At 43.0% G+C, this 17,351-nt stretch overlaps 2 protein-coding genes across 4 annotated transcripts in view; one reads left to right on the top strand and one right to left on the bottom strand.

Moving 5' to 3' along the window:
- The window catches only part of TMED8 (transmembrane p24 trafficking protein family member 8), a 44,724-nt gene extending 38,056 nt beyond the window's left edge, over positions 1 to 6,668 (bottom strand). The window contains exon 1 of one of the 3 annotated variants that reach the window (XM_023184891.3): positions 6,478 to 6,668. In XM_023184891.3, coding sequence (XP_023040659.2) covers positions 6,478 to 6,589 — 112 coding nt within the window. In that variant the 5' untranslated portion in view covers positions 6,590 to 6,668. The remainder of the gene's footprint in view (positions 1 to 6,477) is intronic. The other 2 variants (XM_023184893.3, XM_023184894.3) reach the window with 2 other exon arrangements.
- Positions 6,669 to 6,674: 6 nt separating this feature from the next.
- SAMD15 (sterile alpha motif domain containing 15) overlaps positions 6,675 to 17,351 on the top strand; it is a 14,714-nt gene continuing 4,037 nt past the window's right edge. The window contains exons 1-2 of the mRNA XM_026455644.2: positions 6,675 to 8,633; positions 9,885 to 9,983. Of these exons, the coding sequence (XP_026311429.1) occupies positions 6,954 to 8,633; positions 9,885 to 9,983 (1,779 nt within the window). The 5' untranslated portion in view covers positions 6,675 to 6,953. The remainder of the gene's footprint in view (positions 8,634 to 9,884; positions 9,984 to 17,351) is intronic.

The following is a 17,351-nucleotide window of genomic DNA, read 5'->3' as shown; positions in this document are numbered from 1 at the left end:
TTTTTTTTTTTGAGACGGAGTCTCGCTCTGTCGCCCAGGCTGGAGTGTAGTGGCCGGATCTCAGCTCACTGCAAGCTCTGCCTCCCGGGTTCACGCCATTCTCCTGCCTCAGCCTCCCGTGTAGCTGGGACTACAGGCGCCCGCCACCTCGCCCGGCTAGTTTTTTGTATTTTTTAGTAGAGACGGGGTTTCACCGTGTTAGCCAGGATGGTCTCGATCTCCTGACCTCGTGATCCGCCCGTCTCGGCCTCCCAAAGTGCTGGGATTACAGCCTTGAGCCACCACGCCCGACCTTCCTTATTCTTTTCTACAGCTGATTAATACTATATTTCACTGGGTGAATATTCCATAATGTATTTACCCAATTTCCTACTGATACTCATTCATGTTCTTTCTAATCTGTTACCATTACAAACAATGCCATAATAACCTTTTATCTATGTCATTAAACAGGAGAATAAATAAATCTATGGGCTAAATTCCTGGAAAGAATGAGTCAAAGGGGCATATATTGTAATTTTGATGGATATTGACAAATTGCCCTCCATAGAATCTGTACCAATTTACAATCTCAGCAATGCATGAGAGTGTCTGCTTCTGCACACCGACCAACAAAGTGAGTTAGCAAACTACCAAGTGTAGTTAGGATTTCCAATTCCCTTATTATGAGTTAGGTTGAGCATTTTTCACATTGTAAGCACCCCTTCTCCTAGCATTTTAACGACTTGATGTATACTAGAAAAAAAATAAGCTTTTGATTTTTTTTTCTTTCCATCCCATAAGGAGTTGAGTTTTTGATTTTTAATTTTAAAGGAATGCCCTAAATTATTTTTAATTTTAAAGAATGCCCTAAATTATGTAAGAACTGCTGGTAAAACAACTTATAATTGGATTCAGAGTGGCAGGAAGTAAGAAAAGGAGAAAGAAAAACATAACTTTATTTCTAGAAGTATAAAGTGTGGGAGATGCAGCCCTGTTTCAGTGAGAGAGAATTATGAGCACAGCCTTTTAGGTTTCCTGAAGTTATTCAGTAAAATTTAAGCCACTATGAAGAAGAAAAAGCCAATTTTCCTATAGTATAGCTTTTATTATATTAGCCAAATATAAGCCAATTCTGAAAGTATTCCTAGAAGAGATCTGAGAAAGCAGGCCAGACTTTGCAAATTTAGATGGTATGTGGGGAAATGTTTTTTATTTTTAAAAATATGTATTCTAGTATATATTAAGAAAAATGGATACATCAAACTAGTAGTATCATAAGAATTATTTAGAATGAAACTTTTAAGTGTCAATTAAAATGTCAATTAAATGTCAATGTCAAGAAAAAACAGTAAATAACTAATACTGTAACAGTATTCTCTAGTGTGGCAAAGTCATTACCATGGTTCCTCAGTGGCCAAAATCTCGGAAACAATGAACGAAGGAGGGAAAATGGAAGCTTAACAATAACTTAATTTATCATTGATGGCCAGCCACTAAAGTGAAGGTGAGAGAGAAAAAAGGAACTTCCTTAAAATAACTTATTTTATATTTGACAATTTTTAAATGTGCATTTTCTTTCTATATTACCAAAGGGTCTGGTTTCAGACATTCTGATCATGCTAGGGATTCAAACTTACTGTGTACTTCGTACTTTCCCTACAAGGAGAACCAAAAAGCAGGTTTTTTTCAAAAGCATTTGAATATCAGGTCAGGGTTCTTTAGAACAGGCCTCAGAGGATTTCCCCCTCAGTAAACAGGCTGCAAAGAGATAATTAGCCTGTCATTTTAGATTCCAGTGCAGAGGAACTAAAAGCAGGCTATGTGGTTACAGACTCAAGAGGCTTAAATGAAAACAAATTAAGTGAGCTTATGTTCCAACCAAATCTAATGACCATGTGATCCAATTTCTCTTCAGCTCTTGAGTGGGACATGCTCCTGAGTGGTCACTCAGATTGTGCACCTTTGTTGTACTGTTTAGACTGAATCACGACATGATTAATCAACTCTCTGACTAATCGACTATCTGGACACTAAAAACACAACGACTGTAAGAAAAAGAAAGCCACAGGCAGACAAAATGTTAACGTTTTGACATAAAACCACAATTGAAAACCAAAAAACATCAAGGCTGTTTGTCATAGACTTCCAATTATTCTTACCATTCAACATGGTAGCCACCAAATTTTGAACTTTAATTCACGTAAATTGAAATAGCCACACAATTTTTTTTTTTTTTTTTGGAGACAGAGTCTCCATCTGTCGCCCAGGTTGGACTGCAGTGGTGCTATCTCGGCTCACTGCAACCTCCGCCTCCCGGGTTCAAGAGATTTTCCTGCCTCAGTCTCCTGAGTAGCTGGGACAGATATGAAATATTTTCATCACTGCAAAAAGACTTACTGTAATATTCTAACTCCTAACTTAGAACCATGAACAAGTCTACCTGACCTGTTTCCACCCTCAGCATCTAAATGGATTGATAGCTCTGGGGGACATACACACCAAACTAAGTTCTACTGCTGACTTCAGGATCACTATAGAGCTTTATTTTCCTTTAAACTTTAAAAAACAAAAACAAAAAAAAACCTGCCTTTAAGTGATGCAACAAGTATGCCTCAGAGAGTTTCATAATTAAAGAACGATTCATCTCGCCTCTTGGGAACTGAAGAACCCAGGTGCCTCAAATAAAAGACTATTAAAAACAATTACAATGTATAAAACAATAAGAACACCATGACCACTGGAGAGCTTAGTTCATAAGAACATAAATCCTTTTCTTCCTTTTCACCAAAACCTCAGCTAACAAACATGAAGACACTCAATAGGTATTCTCTGCAGAGAACACTTTTAAAAAACAAGTTATGGTTATTCTGCAGAATGACACATTCCTGCTTTGAAGGAATAAGATACACCGAAAAACCAAAACCCTTAATCCAATAATACCTGATATGGCTTGGATGTTTGTCCCCTCCAAATCTCACACTGAAATGTGATTTCCAATGTTAGGTGAAGGCTGGTGGGAGGTGACTGGATCGTGGAGATGAATCCTTCATGAATGATTTGGCATCATTCTCTGGATGATAAGTGAGTTATCACTCAGCTAGTTCACCTGAGATATGGTTGTTTAAAAGAGTCTGGGACCTCCTCTGGTCTCTCTCTCTCTCCTGACTCTCACCATGTGAGGTACCTGTTCCCCCTTTCAGCATGACTGTAAGCTTCTTGAGGCCCTCACCAGAAACAGCTACCAACACCACACTTCCTGTACACCTTGCAATACCATGAGCCAATTAAAACTCTTTTCTTATAAATTACTCAGTCTCAGGTATTCCAGTGGACAAACAGAACACCTGAATATCCAATTCCATTTCTTACTGCCGTTTTCTCTCTGAGAGGGTGAGAGAAATCTCATTCAATTTCATTCTTTCTTAGAGCTCTGTTGCTTACTCATTGTATCATTCTCTAGAGGAAGATGGCACAAGGATCCAATCAAACAAATTCCAAGTTTAAAGCAGTTTTTAGGGGTTTACTCCCAAGCCTCTGGTCCAGGCCAAATATAATATTTCCACACTGCTTTGGAAGCCCAGCTTAACTCTGACACAAGGTTCCCAAAAGCAGCACTACTGACATCTGGAGCCAGATGCCTCTTCATAATGGGGATTGCCCTGCGCATTGCAGGATGTTTAGCAAACATCCCTCGCCTATCCTCACTAGATGTCAGCAATAGCTGCAACCAGTTGTGACAAGCAAAGATGTTTCCAGACATTGCCATGCCCTGGGGATACAAAATTGCACCTGGTTGAGAACCACTGCTCTCAACTAAGGAACATTCTTGATTATCTCAACCCTAATTCTTCACATTCATTAGATGCTCATCCAAATCTCTGCATATAGACTTTCTCTCACCATCAAACTCAGCAACTGTTTGTGAAACCTCTAAAACACAACATCACAGGCTCTAGATAAACAAGCAAGAGAGATTCCGTTCCTACCTTCAAGCAGGTTTCTTAGATAAAGAATTGTAATAAAAGACACCCAATTATATAATGTTTTGAATTGTTAATTGTTTCCCCCTGAAATGGATCTCTCATCTCATCAAACTGAAAGCACCTTGAGGACGAAGACCATAACCTGTCTGTGAGTACCAATACTTGATTCATGGCCAATAAAAACAATCAATTATAGACTTCATCATAACAAGATGACAATTTCATATAGACAGTAAAAACTTGCGCTAACTCGAACAGGTAAGTTAACCTTTCTCAGCGGTAGTTTGTTCCTCTGTAAAACAGGGAGAAAATGATTGTTGACATGACTAAATCAGAAAATATAAGTAAATTTTTTTCCACCTCTGGCACAGAATAAGCGTTCAATACCTGTAGGTTATCATTACTATTATTTTATTAGCAACGAATCCTACCTCAAGAGGAAGAGCTTGCTCTGGGCTACTATAATAAACTCCTACACATTTTAAAAAAACAAAACAAAAAAACTATCACCCTGCATTCTGAGGGTAAGAGGAAGGAAAGTAAGCATCTCTACCAATGTCCTGGGAGGAATTCAATGCAGGAATGAATTAGATGTCTGGGGGGGGAAAAAAACACTCATCTATCTAAAACGCATGGGTATGTTTGCCATAAACACATGAGAACCTAAAGGGGAAGTAAAAACATGCCTTTTTTAATAAATACTGGCGCATGCAAGGGACAAGTGTTGTAAGACTTACACACCTTTCTGTTTATTTGCTTAGTCTTTTAGAAATTATGCTTAGAATTTCTACTGCTATAGCCGGGCGCGGTGGCTCAAGCCTGTAATCCCAGCACTTTGGGAGGCCGAGACGGGCGGATCACGAGGTCAGGAGATTGAGACCATCCTGGCTAACACGGTGAAACCCCGTCTCTACTAAAAGATACAAAAAACTAGCCTGGCGAGGTGGCGGGCGCCTGTAGTCCCAGCTTCTCGGGAGGCTGAGGCAGGAGAATGGCATAAACCCGGGAGGCAGAGCTTGCAGTGAGCTGAGATCCGGCCACTGCACTGCAGCCTGGGCGACAGAGCGAGACTCCGTCTCAAAAAAAAAAAAAAAGAATTTCTACTGCTATAATGTTAAATACATGCCAGCGATTTTGAATTTAATACAAAGCAGAGTTCGTAAGAAAAAAAGGCAAATTTTGTTAGATGCTTTAAAGTAAGAGAATATAAAGCCATGGGAAAGAGCTGGGTGAGTTGTGTGTGTTTGAGTAAAGCAGCATCATGAGGGAAGATACTTGGGATCGGAGTAGAAGAGAGAAAAAGGCACCATGTTGGAAGCCATACATCCAGAAACACCTCTGGCAGCACAGGAAGTTCAACTGAACAAAAAGAGACCTTACTGTCACAATGGATGAGACGAGTATAGTGTGTACCATGGGCTCCACACCAAATGCCTTAGACAAAGCGGCTCAAGTAATCCTCACAATAATCCTATGAGGCAGGTATTTTTTAGTAATCACATTTTACAGATGAGGAAACTGAGGTTTCAGACTCCAATCCAGGAACCCTGGCTCCACGGTAGTGCCTCAACCACTATACTTTATGGTGTCTATTTTAATTTCAGACCTAGAAAATTAATTTATATTTGCTACTTAATAAGACCAGTTCTCTCCCCTCTATCCTTTCGTATTTCAAAAGAGCATCCTTTCAGTTGCATCGTGTGTGGTGTTCAGGAGGCAGAAAGAAGAAAGTGTGATGGATGGACTCTTTTGTCTTTGGACACTGAAATCATACACACGGAGGAACTCGCGTGGATAGAAATGGAGACGTCGTCCTGGACAAGAAGAGGATGAGGGTCTTGAGAATGAGGGAGGTCGCCCCAATTTTTAATTCCTGCTTTTGCTTTGGCTACTGTGTTCAATCAAAAGACCCCAAAGACTACCTATTTCAACTCTGCTTTTCATTTTTGCCACTCTGAGCGATGGAGAGGATGGCAGCAAGGCCAGGGGGCCTATGTGCAGGGAGGCTAGGGCGAAGTGGGCTTCTAGCAGAGGAAGGCAAGGCTGCCAACCCGGATGGGGACAGAGAGGCGCGTGAGAAGGCTGGGACAGAGGACTGAGGTGGGGATCGGATGGGGAGCCAGAAGCAGGGGGCGGCGAGGCCAGTAGGGTTTGGGTCGGCAGTCTGGATGTGAATCAGCAGATGGAGGTGGGACCCGAACCCCGGCTGAAGCTGAAACTGAAGCTGAAGAGGCGCCAGGGGCAGAGCCACCCTGTCACTATCATTTGGGCAGATCTCAGAAAGGAAGCGGGGCAGGAATCAAGGCATTTCGAAACAGGAGCAGAGAATAACCTCGAGCCCTGGGCCCGGGTGGTGGCAGCGGCGGGGAAGGGGCCCCGCGCGCGAAGGGGCTGCCGAGATGGGTCCGCTCCGCGGGGAAGCCCAAGACAGAGCGCGGCGGAGGCTCGCGCCAGTGGCGCGGGGCCCTAAGGCCGGGCAGCACCCACCCGCCAGCGCCCCGGCCTTGCGTACCTGAGGCGGCCGCCTGGCTCCCCTCCTGGCAGTCCCCGACGCCGCCAGCCGAACCTCGGCGGGCTGTGGGGCTCCAGGAGCCCGGCCCCTCAGCCGCCTGCAGGTCAGACATCTGCAGCCCGCGCACGGAGCTCTCCTCTGCCAGCCGCGAGTGGCTCCGGAAACAGCCGAAGGCCGAGCGAGCGCGGGGCACAGCCGAGCGCAGCCTGCAGGCCGGAAGAAGCGGTGCGGCGGCCGCTTGAAAACCTAGCTGACCCAGGGGCGGCCGCAGTAGCTCCGACCCGCGGAGTCTGGCGATGCGGCCACAGAGAAGGTTACCGCGTGCTTCTGTAGCCGATTTTTAATGTCAGGACTTGAAAGAACAAACAAAACCCGGGGAAGAGTCAGGAATACACTGCCGGAAATCGTGGTATCCATAGAGACGCTATCGGAAGTTGGGGTTGCTAGGAAGCCGCGGCGCCTCCGCTGAGCTGCAAATGGCTGAAGTCCCGGAGGATTACGATTCCGGCCCAGATGAAGATGGAGAGCCGGAGTCTGAGAGGCCTGAACTGCCTGAACTTCAGAAATCATATGAAAATGCCGAACGAGACACCATGGCAGAGGCAGACTCGAAGCTACCAGCAGAGATTTATCACGAGCCACAGCCAGAGACCGAGGAAGAGGACTTCAGAGAGGGAGAGCCAAGGAGTGCTAAGAACGTGCAGCTGAAACCTGGCGGGACGTCCCTGGAAGGAATTGCCAAAGAGTCCAAGAGAGACGTACCAAGCGAAACTGAACCAGGGATTCCCCAATTGGTAAAGTCGGAAAGAGAGATGGGAGAGTTTTTCAAAGATTTGGAGGCCCCTGTGGATGAAACGCATGAAGAGTCAGACCTAGAGTCACCAGAGGAGGCTAAACTAAATGTTACAGAGGATGTGTTCCTAGAGTCAGCTATGGAAACAGATCCAGTGCCACCAACGGAAACCATGTCTGAGGTTTCAGGGGCCACAGTCAGAGAGATAAATTTAGAATTACTAGAGAAGGGGACTGAACTGGGGTTTCCAGAGGAATCACTTAGAGTGCAACATGAAAAGACAGTTGTAGAGCCTCCAGAGCAGACCAAACCAGATTTTCCAAGTGACAAACCAGGAGAATCACTTGAAGAGACAGATCTTCAGCCACCAAAGATGACCAAACCAGAGATTCCGGAGGAGACACAAAGAGAGTCAACTGAGAAGAAAAGGACAGAGCCACCTGAGCAAGCTAGACCAGAATTTCCAGAGAAGGAACCAAGAAAGTCTAATGAGGAGGCAGGTCTAGAGCCTCCAGAAGAGACTCAACCAGAGGTTCCAGAGGAGATGCAAAGAAAGGCAACTGAGGAGAAAGGGACAGAACTACCTGAGCGGACTAAACCAGACCTTCCAGACCACAAGTCAAGAAAGTCTACTGATGAGAACTTCCCTGAGCCACTAGAAGAGATCAAATTAGAGTTTCCCGAGGAAGAATCAAGAAAACCAAATGAGGAAACAATTCTAGAACAATCAGAAATGATGAAACCAGAAAGTCCAGAAGAGATAAGAAAATCAAATGAGGAAAAAAATCCACAACCACCAGAGGAGACTGGTCTAGTGCTACCACAGGAGATCAACCCACAAGTTGAAGAGAAAACACAAACAAAGCCAACTGAGGAGGAAAATCTAGAGTTACCAGATGAAACCAAACCAAGAGAGACACATTTAGAATTTTCCAAGGAAGACAGGCCAGAACCAATCAAGTCTAAGTATTCTGTAGGAAAGGATGAGCTAGAGCTCCGTGAGCCTAAAAGAGGAAAGTGGTCACTAAGTGACGAATTTAAAAAAGAATACTACACGTTAGGATCTATCAGAGAAAGTGAAGAATCAATTGGTACACATTACGAGTTTTCACAACCACTCCAAAAATCGCTTGATGTCAGTGAAGTGTGCTCATACTCAGATCCCTCAGGGTCTCTGACAGAATTAAGCGAGTTCGTTCATGAAAAGGAAGTTGTAGATTTGTCCCAAGACTTGAAGGAACTGGTCTCTGAAGATGATGAAACCCAGTCAAAACAAGGGACTGAGTTACAATTTGAGCATCTTAATTGGGATCCAGAGAGAGTTGCAGAGTGGATTAGCCAGCTCGGCTTCCCTCAATACAAGGTATACAAAAATAAGATTTTTTGAAATCACATGCTTTCATCTGTCTACCTCTTATTCCTTCTAACCTGGCTTGAGCTCTTACCTCTTTACCGGAAGGAGTATCAAAAAGTCCTGGACTGTGGTAGAGGTAACTTGGATTTTAATTTTGGCCTTGCCACCGATGTATATTTGTATTTTGGGAGAGGAAGGGAGGGTCACATCTGTTTGTTTTTCCTCTTCCAGTGATTACACTTCTCTGCAATCCTTGAATAAAAGACCGAGAAGAGTATATAGACCTCCTTTCTTTTTTTTTTTTTTTTTTTCTTTTGAGACAGAGTCTTACTCTGTCGCCCAGGCTGGAGTGCAGTGGTGCGATCTCGGCTTACTGCAAGCTCCACCTCCCCTGGGTTCATGCCATTCTCCTGCTCAGTACCTCCCGAGTAGCTGGGACTACAGGCGCCCGCCACCACGCCCGGCTAATTTTTTGTATTTTTAGTAGAGACGGGGTTTCACTGTGTTAGCCTGGATGGTCTTGATCTCCTGACCTCGTGATCCGCCAGCCTCAGCCTCCCCAAGTGCTGGGATTACAGGCGTGGGCCACCGTGCCCCGCCTTAGACCTCCTTTCATGGAAAACTGTATTTTTAAGTAGATTTTGTTCAAGGTAGGCTTTTTGGTACTTTATCAAGTTGTTTTAGTGGCAGCTCCCTTTCTTTGAATTTGTGCTATTACTCTAAAGTGTCGGCCCCAAATAATGTCACATGTATCACGAGCACATAAGTATATTAATTCAAGTTAGCCAGTTAACCAAAAATAGTTTTAATAAAAAGACAGTGTAAACCTCTTATTTCACTGATGCCAACTAGGTTTAAGGCTACCACAAAACAATACAAGATCTGAAACCTTTTGTACCTACTATACTTACAAATGTAATTGAGACATGAAGAAACACTGGTTGTACCATGCCAAAAGAAAGGTTAAAGAGCAGTGTAAAATTTAATAAAGAGCTTACATGGACAAATTGTGCCATTATTGGGATAGAAAATAAATTTAAGCTATTCAGGAGGCTCGGGCAGGAGGACTGCTTGAGCCCAGGACTTCTGCACTCCAGCCTGGATGACAGAGCAAGAAGACCCTGTCTCTAAAAAAAGAAAAGAAAAAATATTTTTTTCTCAGGATAGAACAAACATGATTTCTTCCCTTCCTCCCCCTTCCCTGCCTTTCTTCCTTCTATTTGCAGTGCATTTTTTTAAGTGATGTCCTTGTATTGACAGGAGTGTTTTATCACAAACTTCATCAGTGGCCGAAAACTCATTCACGTCAACTGCTCAAACCTCCCTCAGATGGGGATAACAAACTTTGAAGACATGAAGGTGAGTTGTGTCCAAAGTTTCCCTACAGAGCACTGTAACAGTGCCACCATCTGTCTCAAACCAACCTTTTTTGCCTCCAGCCTGGCCTCCCATTTCTGTCAGTGGTGTCATCATAATTCCAGTCCCTTAGGTTCACAGAGGTTGCCTCCTCTTTGATCCCCATAAATATTCCAAGAACTGTCCATTGCTCCTGTGGTACTTAGACCATCTGGCTTTCTTCTTTCCTACTTTTCAAACCTTATGGCGTCATGCCTAGAACACCGCAGTGGCCTCCTGCTTTTAGCCTTACTCTGTGGGCCCTTTGGATTCAAGGGCCCTGCTTTTATGCTCTCACTTTCCACCTACTTAGGTACTATTCAGAAACCTTCTTTGAATCCCTTCTGCTTACCAAGATAGTCTCAGCTCCCTAGTTTAGAATTTAAGGCCCTCCACAAGTTCTTTCCCCTACCACTCCTCCACATGAATTTTGTGCTCCAGCCTACCACAAGGTCTAACTCACACCTTCGCAAACCTGCCTGATGCATTCTTCTCTCTATGTCTTTGCTCAGTTCCCCCATCCTCTGTATTACTAATATGAATCTTAATCATCCTTCAAGACCAATTCCTCATTTGCATCTCCCCAAGAAGTCTTCCGTAATATTCCCAGCCCACAGTAGCCCCCATCCCGAGTTCTCATGACATTTCGTGTCTCTGACACCCATTTGGCACTTATATAACACCATATGTATTTTGCCTGCTTTGCTGTCTAACTTTGAAACAAGCTACATTAACCACTCTGAGCCTCAATTTTCTAAAATCTCCAGCACCAACAGTTCATGATTATACTCCTTTGCATAACAGTACCCTCCATTTGTAGTGCTTTGCAATTTACAAAGCATCCCAAACAATCTCACGGGTAACTTCTCCTTTAGCACCCCACCCCAATAACCCTCCAAGAATGAACAGTTCTTGGCATAACCATGGTTTTTCTCAGCACACCCATGCCTAGAAATGCTCCACCTCAGTGGTTTCCAAACTTGGGTCGTCTTCAGAATCAAATGAGATTTTTTTGAAAAAGATACATTCCTAGCCTTCATCCTGCAGAAATTTGGATCCATTAGGGCTGGGTAGGCCCTGGAATCTCTTCCCTAGATGACTCTTCAACTGGCTTGATAACCTTGTAATTCCATAAGTCATATGGTTTGGAAATAAGAAAACTACACTTGTGAATACCCGAGTCCTTTTAGTAGCAACAAGATATAAGGAAGCTTTTTAAATTATTAAACATATAGTCCTAACTGAGCGTTTACTTTCTTGAATTCTGCTAATAGCTATCCTTTGCTGAGAGCTTACTGTGGCCTCTTATATGTATTATTTCACTAATTCTCATTTTATAGAAAACTGGGGCCCTGAAAGGTGAAACAAGCTATTCAGATAATACGATTTTTCTGTTTTGTTTTGTTTTGGTTTTGTTTTTTATTGAGACAGGGTCTCACTGTGTCACCCAGGCTGGAGTGCAGTGGTGTGACCTTGGCTCACTTCAACCTCCACCTCCTGAGTTTAAGCCATTCTCCTGCCTCAGCCTCCCAAGTAGCTGGGACTATAGGTGTGCACCACCATGCCCAGCTAATTTTTTTTTCTTTTTGAGACAGAGTCTCGCTCTGTTGCCCAGGCTGGAGTGCAGTGCACGATCTCAGCTTATTGCAACCTCTGCCTCCCAGGTTCAAGCGATTTTCCTGCCTCAGCCTCCCGAGTAGCTGGGACTACAGGTGCGTGCCACCATGCCTGGCTAATTTTTTGTGTTTTTAATTGAGATGGGGTATCACCATGTTAGCCAGGATGGTCTTGCTCTCTTGACCTCGTGATCTGCCTGCCTTGGCCTCTCAAAGTGCTGGGATGAGCCACTGTGCCTGGCTTAATTTTTGTATTTTTAATAGAGACAGGGTTTCATGATATTGGCCAGGCTGGTCTCAAACTCCTGACCTTAAGTGATCTGCCGGCCTTGGCCTCCCAAAAGTGCTGGGATTACAGGTGTGAGCCACTACGCCTGACTTATATTCAGATAATAAGTTTAAGAGCCAGGATTTAAGTCCATCTTGTGTGACTTCCCAATCCATGTTCTATTTAAACCCTACACTGTGTTGCCTCTCCAAGTGCACATTTTTGTTACCATAAACTTCCATGTACTATAAACATTATGATGTGGAAATGATCATTTATTTGTTTATTTTTGAGACAGTCTTGCTCTATCACCCAGGCTGGAGTGCAGTGGCTCGATTTCAGCTCATGGCAACCTCCGCCTCCCAGGTTCAAATAATCCTCCTGCCTCAGCCTCCCAAGTAGCTGGGATTACAGGCACGTGCCACCATGTCTGGCTAATTTTTGTATTTTTAGTGGAGATAGGGTTTCACCATGTTGGCCATGCTGGTCTTGACCTCCTGACCTCAGGTGATCCACCCACCTAGGCCTCCCAAAGTGCTGGGATTATAGGCATGAGCCACCATGCCTGGCCTGGATCATTTATTAGGTATTTGTATTTCCAACCATGCCCTCACTTAACTACCAACTACTGCCAGATAAATATTGTGTTCTTTTTACGTTCAAAGATGATACAGCTGTGCTTATGAACTCTAATTTCTACTTAAGGTATAATGAATTTTCTAGATAAAAATAAGGAACAGGCTGCTCTGCCTATGGAGCAGCCATAGTCCTTGACTTTCTTAATAAACTTGCTTTCGCTTAGAAGTAATAATAAGGAACAGAATTAGCAAAATAGTAACCTGGCAAATTCCTGGAACATTTAAGTACCAAGAATTTCAGCTTTTTATCATGAGAAGGCATTTTTAAGAGTCAGACAATTCATTCAGCTTCCTTGGCTTTCTAATTCCAAAAGTACAATATCAACATGCAATAATAAAAATTCTAATTATGCTTTTTCTTATCTTGCAAGACATGAGAGGTTTTAAAAATCTTCTGAAATCCTCAAGAGTAAATGACGAACCCAGTGGTCTGTCCTTATATCTAAGAAATTTGAATAAGCCAACTTTGAGATACTTATTATCACAGTCACCTCAGACAAATGTGGCCTTCCCTTGAGGTCACTAGAGTAACATAAAGACCAAGACATTCAAAGTATGTTAGATAAGCTTTGCTTGACACTTAGACCCATATGAAAAAGCTGATTATGGCCGGGCCTGGTGGCCCACGCCTGTAATCCCAGCACTTTGGGAGGCCAAGGCAGGTGGATCACCCGAGGTCAGAAGTTCGCCTGGCCAACATGGCGAAACTTCTTCTCTACTCAAAATACAAAATACAAAAATTAGCTAGGCATGTTGCGTGCCTGTAGTCCTAGCTACTCAGGAGGCTGAGGCAGGAGAATAGCTTGAACCCGGGAGGTGGAGGTTATAGTGAACTGAGATCGTGCTTTCCATGAACTGCATTCCAGCCTGGGTGACAGCGAGACTCAATCTCAAAAACAAACAAACAAAAAACGGGTTATGCTCTAAGACATGTAACTTCTAGGAGGTCATACATGAACTCAAGTATGCTGTAGCTATCTTCCTTACTGATATAGAAAGCTTTTAAAATGTCTCCGTTGCACTTATAGCACCTAGTACACCCACAATTTATCCCATAACAACAGTTAAATAGTACAGTTATCTTTTTCATGCTGACTCTCCCATATCATCATTTATGGACTTTTGGGAGAATAGAAGGAAGGAAGAAAAAGCAGATTGCTTGAGAGTATGGAATTCTGGACATGCTGCTAAGAATTTGAACAACATTGCCACTGGGCACCTCCTATACAAGCCTTGCAGCTAATTTATGGCCATTTTCTGTTACCTTCAAAGCCCACATTTACTTCCTTAATTTTTGAATTACTCATGCTTCACCTGCAGAAATAACTTACTTGTCCCTTTGTCCTTAGTGCAACATATTAAGATGACCAGAGAAGAGCAAAATATGTGTGTGAGACTGGTGAGGACTGCAGGAGAAAAGAAGCACTAATTCTCCTTTCCCCACCAGACAAGGAAGCGCTTGAATCCACTGTCCTGTCTTTCTCATTCGTAGTGATACCTTTAGCTTGGTAAAAGGAGAGAGAAAGTCAATCTCAGTTATTCTAAGGACAAGCTAGACAAGCTAGCATTACACTTGCTTCATTTTTCTCTTAGAAAATAATTCTTAAAATATTTTAACTATTCACTGTATCAGATGAACAAAAGAATTTTGTGATAAATATCTGAAGAACCTTGATGAGTTACTTATTCCTGTTGTATGCATGATTTTATAGTATAAGGTATAGCCTTATATGCTTTACAATATCTCAACAGTTTTACTACACTTGCATTGTTGCAAACTATTTAAATAGCACAGATTCATAACAACCAGTCAGCAGTTGAGTATCATTAGACAAAAATTTTTTCTTTTTAAAAATCCTTTTAATTTTCAAATGATTTCAGTGTTACAGAAGAGTTACAAAGATAGTACAGAGAATTCTGGTTTTTTTTTTTTTTTTTTTTTGAGACAGAGTCTTGCACTTTTGCCCAGGCTGGAGTGCAATGGCATGATCTTGGCTCACCACAACCTCCGCCTCCCAGGTTCAAGTGATTCTCCTGCCTCAGCCTCCCTAGTAGCTGGGATTACAGGTGCCCACCACCACGCCTGGCTAATTTTTTGTATTTTTAATGGAGACATTAAACACTATGTTGGCTAGACTGGTCTTGAACTCCTGACATCGTGATCCTCCCACCTCGGCCTCTCAAAGTGCTGGGATTACAGGCATGAGCCACCGCACCCAGCTGAATTCTGGTATACTCTTAACCCAGTTTCCTCTATGTTAACATCTTAGTTAACAATAGTACATTTATCAAAGCTAATAAATTAATATCAGTATTATTAGTATTGTTAAACTATAGACGTTATTCAGATTTCTGCAGATTTCCCACTGATAAATGGTTTTTTTTTCCAGTATCTAATCCAGGATTTGCACTTAGCTGTCATATTTCCTGGGTCTCCTCCAAAAGGTAGCAGTTTTTTTATTTTTGACTTTCATGACCTTGACACTTTTCTTGAAGAGTAGTGATCAAGTACTTTGTAAATTTCCCTCAATTTTACCTTGTCTCATCTTTCCTATTATTAGACTGAAGTTATGGATTTGGGGGAAACCAGTCACAGAGGTGATGAGCCCCTCCCATCTCATCATATCAGGAGGTACATGATAGCAACATGATTTACTGCTAGAAACATTACCCTCATCACTTGGTTAAGGTGCTGTCTGTCAGGTTTCCTCATTATAAAGTTACTGTGTTTCCCTTTACAAATTCTGCTCATTTTTTTTGAGATGGAGTCTAACTCTGTCACCCAGGCTGGAGTACAATGGCGCGATCTTGGCTCACTGCAACCTCCGCCTCCCAAGTTCAAGCAATTCTGCCTCGGCCTCCTGAGTAGCTGTGATTACAGGCGCCCACCACTGCACTTGGCCAATTTTTTTGTATTTTTAGTAGAGACAGGGTTTCGCCATGTTGGCCAGGCTGGTTTCAAACTCCTGACCTCAGGTGATCCGCCCGCCTTGGCCTCCCAAAGTGTTGGGATTATACCCCCTTGCCTGTTTATAACTACTTTTTCTGACATTGAGAAACTTGGCTCTCCTCATATGTAAATATATTTCCCTGTGAAAAACAGATTTACCAAATAGAGTTCAGTGTTTGTGTACAACTGTTTCTGTCTTTAGCCTTACAGTATCTAGACAGAGCACTGTTTTCTTAAAGTTACAGGTCAGCTCCTTTCCTCCCCACCCCCTTCAGTGAGATTATGTCTTACTCTATAATACAGTCAGATTCATTTGTCCACAGCCTTTACTCCATCCCAACATCCTGGATTTTTTTTTTCTTTTTTTTTAGGCAAGGTCTTGCTCTGTCACCTAGGATGGCATGCAGTGGTGCAATCTCAGCTCAGTGCAACCTCCACCTCCTGGGCTCAAATAATCCTCCCACTTCAGCCTCCCAGGTAGCTGGGACTACAGCCACATGCCACCACACCCGTCTAACTTTTTGTACTTTTTTGAGGGGGTAGAGATGGGGTTTTGCCATGTTGCCCAGGCTGGTCTTAAACTCCTGCGCTCAAGCAGTCCATCTGCTTTGGCCTCTCAAAGTGCTGGGATTACAGGCATGAGCCACTGTACCCATCCTCACTTCTTGGCTTTTTAAAAGTTTGCATGCAGTAAAACCATTATTTGTTGTGTGTAGTTCTGTGGGTTTTGACAAATGCATGCAGTCATGTATCCACCACCAAAGAACCATACAGAACAATTCTGTTACTCTAGAATTTCCCTCTGTGGTCAGCCCATTTCTTTACCCTAATCCCCAATATGTTTTGGATGTCACATAAGTGGAATCAAATAATGCATATTCTTTGGGTCTGGTTTCCTTCCCTTAGCAAAATGCGTTTAAGATTAATCCATGTTGTTAGATGAATCAACAAGCAGATTTTAAGGAGACTATACATCTGCTTTAATAGTGCTGGTATAGGCTGGCTGCAGTGGCTCGGACTTGTAATCTTAGCTACTCCAGAGGCTGAGGTGGGAGGAATGCCTGAGCCCAGGAGTTTGAGGCTGCAGTGAGCTATGGTCATACCACTGCACTCCAGCCTGGGCAACAGAGGGAGACCTCATCTCTGAAATAATAATAATAATAATAATAATAATAATAATAATAATAGTGGTATAGGTGATTCATATTTTAAACCACAACAATTATGTCTTTGTCTTTAGGTTTAGATCATATAAATTATAGGTTCCAATTATACAAATATGCATAGTTACATACTATGAGGTAATAAACAATACACAATAAATTGGTGATGAAGCAAAACCATCAGTAGCTTACAAATAAAAGAACAGCAGCCTTTGAAAACAATGATCAACATAAGTTACAGTGATAATATAGTAGTAATAATCTTCTTGAAAACTGCAGGCATTGCAGGTAACTGGTTGAGGCCATGTGAAGTAGGTGTTCTGCCATGATGCCACGCACTGAGTATAAGCTACCACCTTAGAATGTAGAATTACAGGCCTGGCACGGTGGCTCACGCCTGTAATTCCAGCACTTTGGGAGGCCGAGGCGGGCAGATCACAAGGTCAGGAGATCGAGACCACCCTGGCGAACACGTTGAAACCCCGTCTCTACTAAAAATACAAAAAAAAAAAATTAGCCGGGCATGGTGGCAGGCGCCTGTAGTCCCAGCTACTCGGGAGGCTGAGGCAGGAGAATGGCGTGAACCCGGGGGGCGACAGAGTTTGCAGTGAGCGGAGATCGCGCCACTGCACTCCAGCCAGGGAGACAGAGCCAGACTCCATCTCAAAAAAAAAAAAAAAAAAAAAAAAAAGAATGC

This window comes from Piliocolobus tephrosceles, chromosome 6 (assembly GCF_002776525.5).
Source record: "Piliocolobus tephrosceles isolate RC106 chromosome 6, ASM277652v3, whole genome shotgun sequence".
NCBI classification, from domain to species: Eukaryota; Metazoa; Chordata; class Mammalia; order Primates; family Cercopithecidae; genus Piliocolobus; species Piliocolobus tephrosceles.
The sequence above is the reverse complement of the archived record's forward strand: the minus strand, read 5'-3'. Positions and strand labels throughout refer to the sequence as shown.